The sequence below is a fragment of the Nipponia nippon genome, unplaced genomic scaffold (genome assembly GCF_047370975.1).
Source record: "Nipponia nippon isolate SJK-2023a ecotype South Korea unplaced genomic scaffold, ASM4737097v1 scaffold_15, whole genome shotgun sequence".
Taxonomy (NCBI): domain Eukaryota; kingdom Metazoa; phylum Chordata; class Aves; order Pelecaniformes; family Threskiornithidae; genus Nipponia; species Nipponia nippon.
Genome location: NW_028262331.1, coordinates 577,225 through 591,554, shown reverse-complemented (window position 1 = coordinate 591,554; position 14,330 = coordinate 577,225). Strand labels below are relative to the sequence as shown.

At 56.6% G+C, this 14,330-nt stretch overlaps 2 protein-coding genes across 2 annotated transcripts; both read right to left on the bottom strand.

Annotated features, from left to right (window-relative positions):
* Positions 1-840: 840 nt before the first annotated feature.
* LOC104012435 (E3 ubiquitin-protein ligase TRIM39-like) lies at positions 841-6,764 on the bottom strand. Its single transcript, XM_009464812.2, has 6 exons — positions 6,147-6,764; positions 5,360-5,455; positions 3,490-3,720; positions 3,330-3,352; positions 2,718-2,830; positions 841-2,167 (listed from the first exon to the last, which is right to left on the bottom strand). The coding sequence occupies exons 1-6, from the start codon at positions 6,582-6,584 to the stop codon at positions 1,596-1,598; spliced, it is 1,473 nt and encodes a 490-aa protein (XP_009463087.1). The 5' UTR covers positions 6,585-6,764; the 3' UTR covers positions 841-1,595.
* Positions 6,765-7,586: 822 nt separating this feature from the next.
* On the bottom strand, positions 7,587-8,858 carry LOC104012466 (C-C motif chemokine 4 homolog). Its single transcript, XM_009464842.2, has 3 exons — positions 8,730-8,858; positions 8,386-8,500; positions 7,587-7,759 (listed from the first exon to the last, which is right to left on the bottom strand). Exons 1-3 carry the CDS (start codon positions 8,800-8,802, stop codon positions 7,660-7,662), a joined length of 288 nt encoding a protein of 95 aa, XP_009463117.1. The 5' UTR covers positions 8,803-8,858; the 3' UTR covers positions 7,587-7,659.
* Positions 8,859-14,330: the final 5,472 nt, after the last annotated feature.

Below are 14,330 nucleotides of genomic sequence, written 5' to 3'. Positions count from 1 at the left end.
CAGAGCTATCTCATGCCTTCAACCTTTACTCCCCTTCCTGGGAGAGGCAGATTCATGATTTCTAGGAACGCTTTGGATGCTGCGTCTGGGTGAGTTCACATCCTTTCTGTTCATTCATTTCTTCCCCCTCTTTGCAAGATCTCCGAACTGTTGCACTTCCTCCTGCCTCTTCTGGAAACGCTCGTCGTCCCTGCGGTGCCGCAGCAAGTGCCGCTCATCTGTCACCCTGCCATGGTCAGATTGCCCTTGCTTTCTGGACAGTTTCCATCCCACCACCTCCTCCTGCCCCTGGTTCGGTGACCTTTAGCCTGGTCCCTTTCCAACTGTCACCCTGCACAACAGGTTTCCCTGGCTGTCCTCACCACTCCCCCCGCCACCTGCCCCTGCTTCCAGCCCTCTGTCAGGACCTCAAAGTTCATGTCCTTTCTTATCTTCTCAGGCTCCATAAACTCCCTCTGTAAGATCTCCATGGGGGTCAATGAGCTGCAGAGCCCACCGAGACCCATTGCCCTTCTCCTTCCTGGGACACGGCAAAGCTGGGACTGGGCTCTTCTAGCTGGTCTCTTCTCTCTGCCATGCAGCCTCCGAAAGAAAGAGCCTGAAGCTGAAGGGAGGAGGATGGGACTCCCCAAAACACAACAAAACTCAGCTGAGAGGAACTGCTATCTCAGGCCCAGCATCATTTTTCACTAGGAGACTCCTAAAGCACCATTCAGAACACCCCCAGAGAAATTGTGCTGAGCATTTAAGACCATGCTTTATCAAATCTCATTTTATTTTAATTGAATCGGTCTTTAAATTAAGCAGCTTCATTATTTTTGTCTGAAGGGCACACACCACGGCCGCTCCAGCTGGCAGTCCACAGCTGCTGGCATCGCCTCCGCCCCGCCTGCCCCCAGGGCAGTGTCTCCTTCCTCCTGGCCCCGTGGACCACAGGCACCCGGGTTTAGATGAGTAGGACTGGCTGACGCCACAGCTGAGCTTAAGGACCTGGCGGGTGCCCGGCTTGCTGCGGTGTCCCACCGAAGCCACAGCGGGATCTCTCGAGGACACTCCCTGGGCCGGAGAGGACCAGGTCCAGCAGCACACTTTGTCCTCTGAGATGCTGTGGGCTGAGATGCTGTGGGCTGAGATGCTGTGGGCTAGCTGTGGTTAGCTGGGGCCAAAGAGCAGCGGTGGATGTGCCACAAAAGCACACTGTTAACAACACAAGGCTCCCCAAATCAACCCTTTATTGCCTCGTTCCAGTACAATTCACACCAAAATCATCCCTACGCAGCAGGCTGGGTGCGCACCCTTCTCCAGCAGCCCGTGAGATGAGCGGCAGGGCAGCGGTGGTCGGCAGGCTCCCGTCCCCATTGCCAGCACAGTGGGTTGTGGCACGTCCCCGCTGCAAAGCGCCCTTCCCAGCATGGGCACGGCACGCAGTGGGTGTCACACTTGGCGAGTCACCCCAGCAGCCAGGAGCGCGCGGGGACCCTGCTGTGATGCTCACCAAGGCACACAGATATTTCCCTGGTGCTGCCCCACTCACGGGAGGAGCCGGTCGGGCTCCCAAGTCTCTGGCCACCAGTGAGAAGCCGGGGCAGCCGCTGTCACAGGACGATGCACCCAGTTCCCTGCGTGTCCCTGACCCAGGAGATCACCAAGGGCTCTGCATTTCTGCCCCCCAAAAAGGCACCCAGGAAGAAGAGAGGCCGGAGGTTCCCCGAAAACTTGTCGGTGAAGGTGTAAATGTGGGAGCGGTCGCTCACGTTGTAAAAGGAGATTTCTCCTGCTTCGTAGTCCAGGAAGATCCCAATGCGCCGGGGTCTCACGCTCAGGGCCAGAGGGGAGACGGGCGAGGTGAGGGCCTCATAGTTGCCCCCGTTTTTCAGCCACAGCACCCAGTAGCCGTTGTTTGGGGAGAAAAGGACGTTGCCTTTCCGGCTGGCAGACTCCCTGCACAGCCCCAAGCCCCACTCGGGCTTGTCTCCCACCTGTACCTCCCAGTAGCAGCGGCCTGAGAAGAAGACCTGACTCCCCAGCACCACCGGAGAGGTGCTGAACCTCTTGGGGTTGTCAAAGAGGGACAGAAGCAGCTTCTTGCTCCCGCGCCGCACGCTCTTGCGGTCCTCGGACAGGGTGAGCTCAGAGTGTGCCGTTTCGGGGTCCAGAGTCACGTCCACTGGAGCGAGAGAAGGGTGGAAGGACAGACTTCAGGGGTCTGCAGGCGCGGACACGAGCGGGTGCCTGCGACCTGGATGCTGGGCTCTTCCAGAGCTTCCTACCTCCCACGTTTATTTGCTTGTGCCTGTGGTTTTGCACAGCTCCCAGCGCTGCCCAGCAGTGGGGAAGTGCAATACAGAAAATGATGCTAACCATAAACCACATCAAAATATTTGTCATCTGGCTGCAGAGCAGGAACAGAATGAGGGTGGCTCCGCAGCCCCTGGCACAGTTTCAGAAACAGCCAACACTGAAAGCAAGAGTTCGTGGGCAACATGGAGCCTGAAAATCCTTGAGTGACCTCCTAGGCTTCAGGGTCACCTCACAACCCATCCAAGACCAGAACGAGGAAGGTCTCCCCATCACAAAACCAGCCTGAACTCATCAGTACACAAACTGGGACCATCTGGACAAAGCTTGTTGACAAAACCTCCCCATGCCCCAGAGTATGGGGGGCAGGGACCGGAGCCCACATGTGCCAGGAGCTGGCACAAAAGCAGCCCCCTTACCTTTGAACTTCTTCAGCATGTCCCTCATACCCAGGCAGCGCTCAGGGATGCTGTAGTTTTCCTTCAGGGTCACAGACACAGCCTTAGGGGACTGGAACTTTACCCCCTCGCACCTGAAAGGAGAGCGATGCCCATGGGCTGTATCCAGAGCCCCCAGCACGGCCGGTCTCCAGCTGGGGGGGCGGTTAACGCCTTTCTGTTGGCCGCACAGATGCATCTCCGCCCTTGAGCTCTTTGGCTGTGAAGAGCACTAGGGATAACCGCTCGCTTATCGGCAAGCCCGGTGGGACCAGAGCTCAGCGATGCGGGGAGCGGCAGAGCCCATCCCTGGGAAGGAAGGAGCAAGGCCAGCCGGGCAGCGTGTCCCTTAGGAGGGGATGCATCTCACCCACCACAAGGCCAGGCAAGACTTTGGCTCTGGGGCCCTGGAAGAAGAGGATGGAGTCTTTTCTCCAGCCTCCGCTGGTCTCAGTCCCTCCTTTGTCAGCCCCAGGGAGGACCCAACCAGACACTGGGCAGGGAGGAGAGGGGGTGGCTGGCATGGAGCAGACACGAACGTCTCAGAGCCTGGAGGCAGGCAGGACAGCAGGAGGAAGGAGCACGGGTACCTACCTGCTCAGGACGCTTTTCATGTCCTAGAAAGAGAACAGAAAAGTCATTCTGGGTGTGGGGCTCCAGAGCCTCGTGCCCACCAGCCAGCCTGGCCCCGGCCACCCGCCCAGACGGCAAAGGCATCGGGGCTGAGTTAGTGGGGCTGGTGGCATAGCCTGACCTTGAGCAGCGCGTCGGCCGGCTGCTGAGTCTTCTCCTTTATCTCCAGGATCAGCTCCTCCAGCAAGGACTTCTGCTCCACCAGCCTGGCCAGGTTTTCATTGATCATCAGCAGAATCCGCTTCTCCTCCTCCTCCAGCTTCTGGAGCAGCAGCTTCTCCTCATCAGCCAGCAGCCGATGCAGCTTCCCGAACTCGCTCACAATCCTCTCCCGCTTTTTCTTCACCGTCTCCTTGCGGTAAGAAGATTCACAGGGTGAAGTGAGGCAACGTTAGCTATGCAGCCGAGACACAGCAAGATTCTCCAGCATCCGTGCCCAGCATCAGGCCCTGGGAAACCACCCTATTTTTTTGATAAGCTCATTTATTTAAACAAACAGCCAGAGGCTAACTGCTGTGCTTCCACCTCGCCTGAGTTCCCACTCGACCTCCTCAGTTTACCAGCAGTAGGACTTTGCCTGGGGCATTTCTGCTCAGCTGGACCTCAGATGTCTTGGTGCAGCATGGGGGGACTGGGGGGCTGCAAGGAGATACCATCAGGTGTCGGGGTAGGTTTTTGTTAGATGTTGTACAACTCATCCCTCCAGCTAGATTCAGGCTAACCCGCTGCTCAGGCAGCCCGGAGGAAACACTCCATGCCTGGAAAAACCCACAGCAATGGGAAAGAGGTGGAAGAAGCCCCGGGGCTGGGGAGGGATGGGAAGGGGGAGCCAGGGAGGACTCCCCAGGCATCTGGGAGCTCTCACTAAAGCCAGCAACAGGCAGGGTCTGCCAGCGCTTTAGGGTTTTTCGCCTGAGCCCTAAAAATTGGCACTTTGCTCGAAACCTGAAGCACCAGGAAAACATGCTGTGGTTAGCTAGGACCATGAAACCTCAAAATGCACAAGATAAACGAAAGGAAGCTGAATTGCATTTATTTTTCTGTCCAAGCACATGATTTCTTGGACCTGAGTCACGAAGGCTTGATAAACCAGGACGGTCACAGTCACTTCCCCCCGCACTGCTCGCAAGGGACATTTTTTTTTCCTTTTAACTAAAAAAGCGCAACCAGCCGCCGGGCCGGGAGGAAGCTGGAAGCGGCTGAGCCCTGGCCCTGGAGCCCTGACTCAGGCGGGCGTGGGGAGAGCGACACAGCCCTTTCACAACCTCCATCCCCGGCCCTGTCCCAGCCCCGAGGGGGACGGCGAGCACCCCAAAAACCCACCACCCACTTGGCCGAGCTGCGGTGGGAAGGCAGGGGAGCTGAGCAAATAACTAGGGGAGTCCGGAGAAACCTGTTTTCCCTGCCAAAGCTGATTAATCATCAACTCCAGCTCAGGGCTGGATAACTCAGTCCAGGAGTTTCGTTTCCTCTTCTGCAATTACTTTTACTTTCCCGCTTCCACCCCAGAGGGACATGAAATGCAGCTGTTTTGTTGGCTTTGTATTTCCCCGGGATGGCCTGGAGTCAGGCAGAGGTGCAGTAATTCAGCTTTTCTTTTTTTTAATGAAAACACTTCCAGTTCCTATTGCTGTGAAGCTGAGCTCACCGTACGGCTCACACCTGGCTCGTAACTCAAGCACACGTAAAACGGAAGGCAAATAACAAATATCCAGTGTCTATTTGTTTAACCGGCACACAAGCCCCTGTGGTTTCGGTGAAGCTGGCGTGCTGCTCTTTGCAAAGCATTTCTTTGCAAACCTTTTGGTTTTTTTTTTTATAGAGCCACACGCAGTCACTGAGCGTGGTTTCCAGCACCCGTTCTCCATACAATAGCAGGACACTGGGATGTGTCCCATCCTGAGGACTATGCCAAATTCACGGCCCCGGACAAGATCGTAATTGCTGATTTCTCTGAAGCTCATTCTTTAAGAACTAAGCCAGGCACCTGCCTTGCACTCCTGGGTTTTCATCCTTTCCGCTGACTCACGCTTCTTCACGTCCTCCACTTCCTTCAAAAGTTGCTCCAGGGATTTCTGGAGTTTGACCTGAAAAGAGAAGAGACGGGCTCAGCTCGCCCCAACAGCACCCCCCGAGCAGCGCAGTTCGGCCGGGCCCCCTCTGCCCTGGGACCGCTGGTGCCAGCGGGCAGCCAGGGGACGGTGACCCCGTGCCAGGCGGTGCCGGCCCTGGCACCCGGACCCAGCAGCTGTGCTCTTCACTCCACTCGCAGCGTTAACCCTCTCTGCGCTCCTCGGGTTTTACCCGTATTTTTCTCACTATTTAGGTTTTGGAGAACAAAGTGACTGCTCCCCGCAATGCCGGGGCGTGGGGCGGCTGGCGGCGTGCTGCCGGGAGCACCGCTGGGACATGGGGTTTGGGTGCACTCCTCCATCGAGGTGAAATATCCCCAGGGCAGGACCCATCACTACCCCTTCTCCGGGGCGGGGGGGATTGCAGAGGGCAGGGAGCCAGGCTGCCTCCGTGCACCTGGATGGACAGGGGTGAGCCTGGGTGCCTCCATAATTTGGGAGCCAGTGGGCCCGCGGTCATCCCTGCAATGAGAGCGGCTGGGTGCGTGCTGCCATCTTTGCCACCCCCTCCTCTGCTTTCCCAGCGGTGCTGCTGGGGCTGTTGGGAGAGGGGCGGTGGGGTCCTGGTGGCTGATCCCCCCGGCACCAGCGTGCCGAGGGTGCACCCGGGCAGGATGGGGACCCCCGGCGCCCCAACCTCCCCTACCTTGTACACCTGCGCAGCCTCCTCGATGGGGTAGACAGTGTGCGAGCGGTGGTGCAGGGACTCCCGGCACACCACGCAGATGGCCTCCTCATCCTCCTCGCAGAAGAGCTTGAGGCGCTCATCATGCTGGGCGCAGAGTGGGGTCCCTGGCCCCGGCTCCGTCCCCGGGCCGCCCCGCAGCCCCAGTTGCCGGATGCTCTCCACGATGTTGGCCAGCTGCCGGTTGGGTCGGAAGCCGCTGCGGTGGCAGGAGGCCCGGCATTGAGGGCAGGAGAAGGGCCCATCGGCCCAGAGACCCTTTTCCTGGCAGTGCTTGGCAATGCAGCCCCGGCAGAAGTTGTGCCCGCAGTCGACGCTGACCGGCTCGCTCATGTACTCCAGGCAGATGGGGCAGATGGCCTCCTCCTGTAGTCGCTCCAGGGCACCCGCCAGGGCCATGGTGGCCTCCACGGTTGGGCGGCCTCGCCGGGTGCCTCCTTCCCGCCAGGGTCAACCAGCAAAGGCAGGCTCGCAGGCAGGCACGGTTGCGGTAGCGTCACGGCAAGGCAGAACCGGCAACGCCACGGAAGCCTGCAGGAGACGCCAGCCTCACCGTTGTGCAGCACCGGCCGTGGGAGCCTCCGCGCCGGCTGGGGGAGGAGCGTGGCGCCAGCCGGGACAGCTGCAGCCGGCCCTGAAGGCTGGGGCTTGCTCCAGCCCCGGTGGTAGAAGCGAAAGAAAAACTGCGTTGGGAGAACGGGACAAATTAGGAAGCGCCAGAAATAATCCCTGCCCATAGATAACCCTGGGCACTGGGATGGCAGAGGAGACGGGGTCATCTCTGGTGTTTGCTGAGCAGAGCAGCCCCTCGTTGCAGCGGGAGCCCCAGCATTGCCTGCCCGCTGCCTGCTCACAGGCTGCCTGAGGTTGCTGGCCGAGCTCGGTGAACCCCGTGCCTTCCCACACCACCACTTGCCAAAACATCCCCCGCGACACCCACCCACCGCGGAGAGCCGCAAGCTTGGGTATCGACCGGGGCAGGGCTCGAGCACAGCCTGGCAGGCAAGGGGTCGGAGGCGCAGGCAGCTGCCCAGAGCCCTGCCGAGAGCAGGCAGGATGAGCACCGCTCCACCGTGCCGGGGGGTGCGCAGCATGGAGGGGCTGGGGGGCAGCTGGGGGCCACCCCACGGCCCCGCAGACCCATCTAGCGCCAGCCTGGACCCCCTCCCAGCCGCCGCTGCCCACCGCGGCCTCCGTGAAGCTTCCCAAGAGCCAGTGGGAGAAGCTCCAGGTTTTGCTGCTTTTTATTACACAAAGTAACTTCAACACAATCAGTATAAATTAGAATGAAATGTTTCACTGCAAATGCCAAATAAATTAAAAATACCTTCGCAAAAACTTAAATAAAAGTGCTAAACACTGCATTAAATAGTCTGCCAAATTCACAGGCAATAAGAAAAAAGGGACGTGTCGCGGAGGTGCCCATGAGAGAAGGTCCTCACAGAGGTGATGCTTGGAGGGAGTAGGGCGTTGCTCATCCACTGCCTGCCTTGTCCTTTTGGCGATTCACGATGTCCTGGACCCACTTATCATCAGGTTTGCCACAGACCATCTTGCCTGTGACTGTGGTAAATCTGCAAAAGGAAATCCAGTTGGAGAGGAGGAGAAGAGAGGAGAGGAGAGGAGAGGAGAGGAGAGGAGAGGAGAGGAGAGGAGAGGAGAGGAGAGGAGAGGAGAGGAGAGGAGAGGAGAGGAGAGGAGAGGAGAGGAGGGGAGAGGAGAGGAGAGGAGAGGAGAGGAGAGGAGAGGAGAGGAGAGGAGAGGAGAGGAGAGACCACCTGCTCCTTGCCACTGGTGAACCCCACGAAACCAGACACCTCTACAGGTGCAAAACAGCCCCAGGGAAATATTGGGGGGGGTGGGGGGAGGAGGTGGCTTAATGTCATTACAGCTGTCTTGCTCTCTGCCGCTTAAGCCACTTTGTCCCCAGCATGGCTGCTCCAGCTGGGACACCGTCCTGCCTGTGTCCCGCTCTCTGGGGATCACGGGGGTCACCAGCAGCTCTTTTGGCTCAAATCTAATAGGGAGGTCCAGAAACTGGCTGCCTGGGATGTGGGATTGGCCTCCGAGATGTTTCCAGGCTGTTCTCCTAACACAGGAGAGCCCAGCCTGATGTTTTCCCTTGCCAGGATGGGGTGAGATGTGGGATTTCCTTCGGTGGAGCAGGGCCCCCCAGGATTTGTGCGGGAGATCTACTCACATCACGGCTGGCTGGAAGCAGTGGCTGCCTGTGTGCTCGTACATCACCACGCGGTTCGCAGGAAACGCTTTGGAGCTGTATTGGACGCAGCAGGGACCGGAGAAGTTGACAGAAGCTGGAAGAGAAGTTAAGTTTTCTGATTAAACCAGACCAGGAAAAGCACCAGTGGGGAGAAGCAGGGTCAGAAGACCAGAAGGTCCCCGCTGGAGGAGGGGCTGCTCCCACCGTAGGCGTCTCCTTTCCCACCGCAGATGCTCGGAAGGGAGAGCTGCCAAGCACTACTAGACCTTATACGGCAGAAAAAAAGAGGAGAGAGCTCCTTGGAGAGGAGAGCTTGGACTCACTTGGAGAAGAGGAGACCTGGTAGCAGAGGACAGCCACAAGAAGTACAGCAAGGGCAGCTGTGAAGGCCTTCATGCTCCTGTTGGGTGGAGATAGATAAATTGTAGGAGTCAGGCCAGACTGCTGCAGAGAGCCCCTTGCTGTGCCTGATGTGGGATCCCTGGGTTCAGCCCGCTTTATAGAGGTGGACAGACAGCCAGGACGGAAACATGCCGGAAACATTGCTACACGACATGACACAATGGAAAAAGTGCTGTGTCAAGGGTGCCGCGCAGTCCTGTGGAGGGAAGTGCCCGGAGCCCCAATGAGAGTAGTGCCCTGATGTGGCATATTATATGATGACATGATACCATGAAATCATAGCGGAGAGGATATGACCACTCTTTTCCCTTCCCCTGACCAAAGGACTCTGTAGAAAACCTAGAAGTAGCAATTCAGATCAGTAGACGGACCTCTTGCCTAAAAGTCACATGGTTGCGATGGATGGAGAATGACCACGGCTGCCACGCACTCGTATTTCCTAGAATATCTGCATCACAGACAAATGGGGCACGATTCACTTCTCCCACGGCGACTGGAGCGGGGAAAGTCCGTGAGGCAGGCGGCCCTCCCCATTTGCCCACTCAGCGGGTCGGCGAGCCTCACCGCAGCCGTGCCCTGCCCCGCTTCCAGCACTGCCCCAAGGAGCCGGGGGCTTTCGCCATGGGGCCCAGGCAGCCATCAGTACGCAAGCGTGCAGAGCAGAGAGCAGAGCGCCGTGCCACCCCACGTCTGGGCTCCTCTCCTGTTCTTGACCTTCACTTGCAGCAAGTCATTAGGACACTGGTGCTTTCACTACGTTGCAGTTTCACAAATACCACTGACAGCTAAAATAGCACTATGTTACCCATGGACGTGAGAATCAGCCATTAACGTTTACAAAGAGCTTTAGAAGCTCATGACCGTGTTGGCACAGCAGAGTTAGCTTAGATGATTATTTAGTTCCAGCAGTGTAGAATCGACCTCCTCCTGACATTGCTTTGTCATTGGCTCACCAGCCACGGACACATACAGAAGGGATTTGCTGGTTTAGCTCATATTGTTTGGGACGGGAACGGTGTCACTGTGCTGGCAGAGAAACTCCTGTTGGAAATGCTACATCCCTACAGCAGGCCTCTGCTGACTTCCAGGCAAAGGCTTGTGGATGAAGCCTCAGGAGAGTGGAGGAAGAGCGAGGTCTTCATGGTGGTAGTGAACATGGCCAGGCACTGGACAACCACAGCCACAGTGGGAAAGCCACAAAGCAGGCTCCCTTTCATGATGGTCCAGTGAAAAACGGCACCTAGCTCCTCTGTGGAGGAGAAAGAGAAACCACTGCCCAAAGCGGTGGCCTTGTAGGAACCCATAGGAGGAACTAGAAGGGAAATGAGATTCCCTGGACCGGCTGAAGGAGAGCTGATTGCAGGTCTGGGGCTCCCAAGTGCTCCGGGGCATGTGGCACACCATCATCACCTCTCAGTAGACTGAACTGTTTGAAAGACTGAGCCAGACTTGTTAGAAAGTGTGGGCTAGGTGGCATTGCAGGATTTGCTTTACACAGAGGCTTTTGTTTCACGAAAACACTGTGTTACTAAGCACGAGCAAAACTGAGCCAGGGTGAGACCACACATGGGTGCCTTGCTGCCGTGGCGGCAGGGAGCCTGCACAAGCCTGGAGAGCGGGCAGCCGAGGAGGGCCTGCCTGCAGAGCCCCGGGACCCCGGGGCACGCGCTGCCAGTGGGGCTTCGGGAAAGACTCTCCCTTAGCAGGGCCAGGCATCTCCCATCACACGGCAAGAAGGCGGCCCCCATTCAGCCCCCAGCCCACGGTTCCTCTGCAGCCATCAGAGCCCAGTCCCCAGCTTTGCAGCAGTGAAGGCTTTGGCACATCCTTTCGCTACTCTGCATCTCTCTTTCCCCACTGATGGGATTGCTGCCATCCCAGATCGTGCCAAGGGATTAAACTCCCAGAACGGGAATGAATCATGACAGCCCAAATCAAGGCTGAGGCTTTATCTGCCTGTGGCAGGGAATGACTCACGGTACCCTGCTCTGAACAGCCGAGGATCTCAGGATTCATCTGGGAGCCTGCCTGCACTATAATCCCCCTTGTCCTGTGCTCCAGAGCCCGTTCAGATGCTAGGACGAAGCCTTGCATCTCCCAGGTCATGAGGTCCCACCACCAATGTCCTGGCTTGGAGCTACTCACCCCAACGCTGCACAGAGCGGGGCTAGGAAGATGTCAGCCTGCTACTGGTCCATCCCTTGAGCGGTCAGGAGTTGCTCACCTTGCCTGAAGCACCCAGCTTAACCTGGCAGGGAGCCTCGGGAGAGCGGCTCTCCTGGGGAGCCGCCAGGAAGGGGCCAGGCAGGCTGCCGCACACCCGGCGCAAGATGTTAGCACCGGCGGCAGCAGGGCCAGCCTGGAAGGAAGGTGTGTGCCGAGCCATGATGCCAAATCCACAGCACCTCTGCACTCCCTCTGCCTCCCTGTTCCAGCTCTTCCTGCAATGGGTCCATCTGTGCTCCTAGGACATCTGGGGCAGAGACAGAGCAGCTCCCCGCCACCTCCATGCCCAATTCAGCCATGCTGCAGCTCCAGCCTAGCCATAAGCGACTCCCCTCACCCTGCACCCATGCTTCCCCCACCTCCGGGAGCTCTTGGCACCCTTTTTTCCCCAGTTGCTGCCCAGGGATGCTGGGGAAGGTGCAGGTGAAGCCGGGCTCCTGGGCAGGGAGCAGGGTGTATGGGCAGGAGCTGCCTGGACCACGCAGGCCCCCTTGCACACCCCTGTCCCCACGGGGCTGGCCATGCATGACTGACGGACGTGCTGCCTGAGACAAGAGACGTGACAGCTTGACGTGCCCAAGATAACAGACCAAGACTGACACCCCTGCCTGAGGCAACAGACGGCAGATTGAGGCTGGGGGTGCTAGAAACAGGCTTGGAGACGGATCTGACTGAGTGGCAGACTGGGAAACCACATGGAGAGACGAGATGGAGATCAGACTGAGATGAGATGAGACGAGATGATCATGATGCACTATGACCTGCTAACCTAGGTGCCACCAAGGTCTACCATTCTGGTAGCCCTGCTCCTGCCATTTCCACCAGTGCTTTCAGACCCAACATTTGCACACATTCCCCATTTTGACCAATCCGAACGTTCCCGTTACACATCTCCACACAGGGACTAGAATAAAACTGAGAGGAGGAGAACAGGCTGGGGAACGAGCTGGAGACGTCCTCGCTGATGCAGCTCACACCAACACAGCCCAGCTTGGAGCTGCTTTTAGCTGAATGTTCTGGATGTTCTTGCAATATTCAAATACGGGTTTGATGGAAATGTCAAGATTCATTCTGAAAAAATCAATATTTTCTATCAATCAGGAATATAAATGTGCCTAGACATTTTCAATGAATTCTCTCTTCTTTCAGATACACCGGGCTGTGTTTCCTGCTTCCATTCATCGCAAAAGGAATTCTTGGAGGTTTTGACACCTCTGTTATTCCCCCTATTCACTGTTTTCCTCAACTCTGTTCCTTCTTTGAAGGAAGATTTCGTATTTCAGTCTTGGCTGCTCCTTCCTGCCAAGACAAATAATGCAAATCTCTAAATATTTTGATTTCTAAAACCTCCTCCATATCATACATCCCAAATAGCAGCTACTTACAGAGTCTGCAAAACCTCTGCCTTATGGTGTGTTTCAGCTTTCGATAGAAACCACACATGGTATCTTTGGATCCATCCCCAGAACAGATTTGGGAAGCAGGAGGAAGTCTTTTCTTAGCCCTGAAGGCCGCCTGCTCCACCATGCTGCCTCTTAGGTTGGAGTTGTGTCTGGGCGATGACATTATTACAGTGCCCCTGGGAGCTGCCAGATCACTAAGGTGGGAAACTCTGGGTTTAACTGGGAGCAAATCAGCTGGAAGCAGAGAGAGAACGACAGCGATTGCAGGGTGGTGCAGCTCCAAGAAAGACAAGTAAGATCTCAGATGAAAACAGGTATTTTTCGATCAAGACTTTCCAGCGTGGGAATTGAAGTCTGCAAAATGATGAGTGGCCTAGAAAGAGCGACAAATAGTGATTATTCACCGTCTCTCCCAGAGCAAGAACCATGGACCATCAAATGAAGCTGGCAAGAGGCAGGTTCAAAACGAACAGAAGGAAGCAGCTCTTCATACAAGGAGCTCCTTGCCAAGGCACATGGCGATCGCAAGGCAATTTCCATGTGTCTGAGTCAGGGCTTGGATTTCAAAGCAATAAGCTCAAGAAGATTTGGAAAATGAGAACGGTTGGAGGCTGGGAGTGCACTCGAAAGAGGCAGCACAAATATTTGCCTTTCTCTTCAAGGGGTCTGCTGGGGCCACATCTGGAGATACAAGGCTGGGCTGGATGGACCCTTAGTCTACGTCCTCTGGGACCATTCATGTTTGATTCCCCAGGACAACTGGTCCGACAGGACTGTAAGGTCTATAGAGTAACTTGTGAAACTGTATTGAAATCCCTGGACTGAAATTCATACATCAGGATATGGCTCCAGATGAATATTTTTGGTAAATGTCAGCAGAAAGACACCAACAGACACAGCAAGGCAGAAATACATTGCTGCAGTTTGTGCCATTTTCCAAGACAAATTTGGGGTGCCTAGAAAAGCCTCACTTTTGGACCAAGAGCCTGAAGAGCGGGCCGTGGCTGGCTGCCATGTCAGGATGTGGCCCTCGCAGAAGTCTGGCAGTATTTCCAAGGACAGACGCAGGCTGCCTTTGCCAAATCACAGCCACGCACGCATGCCTTTATTTCCCTGATGATGCCCTCGGCACCGAGCACCAACCTGCCCGGAGCTGAGCAGGGTTTGCCCAGCAGCATTAGCGCCGCGTGACCGTTTCAGCTACGGCAGCTGAGGTTCAGAGAAACTAAGGGAACAACATTTGTGTGTTCGCTTTGAGACACCCAGGACCTGACATTTCTGAGCGCTTGGCCTTAGGTGGTGCTTTGTACTTGCAAAGTCTGCCTCCTGTTGTCTTCTGCTGGAGGTACATCTGCAAGTCAGCCCGCCGGACTTCAGGAATCTAGAAAACAAAGACAACGCTCCACAAGAGCACTGGTGAATGTGGGGTTGTGCCCACATCCTAAAGGGAAGACAGGGATAGAGTGGCTCTCCAGATCTACAGCCTCATTCGCTACCCACGCTCTTCCGCAGCAAGCACAGGGGTCCTACACACAACCCCGCACAGAAAACCTTTTCTCAGGGCTGACGTTCTGGCAGCCAAAGGCTGTCTCATGACACAGAAGCAAAGCAAGCTTGCCATGTCCTGTCTTGGAAGAGAGCAGCCTTCCCCACCACCTGCTCCTGGCACAAGCAGCCGGTGGGAGGTGGTCACCCCCAGGGTTGCGTGTTGGGCTTGGCGCAATGCTCCGGCTGGACCTGCTGCCCGTGCAATGGGGAAGCTCTCCAGCAGATGGCAAACACTTCCCACCTCCAGGCCCTGCTCCCGAGCCAGTTTCTCACCTAGGCAGCCACCCCTGGAGAACCGCAGCCCAAGGTCGGGTTCGGGTCTTCTCCTGTAGATCCAGCTGGAAA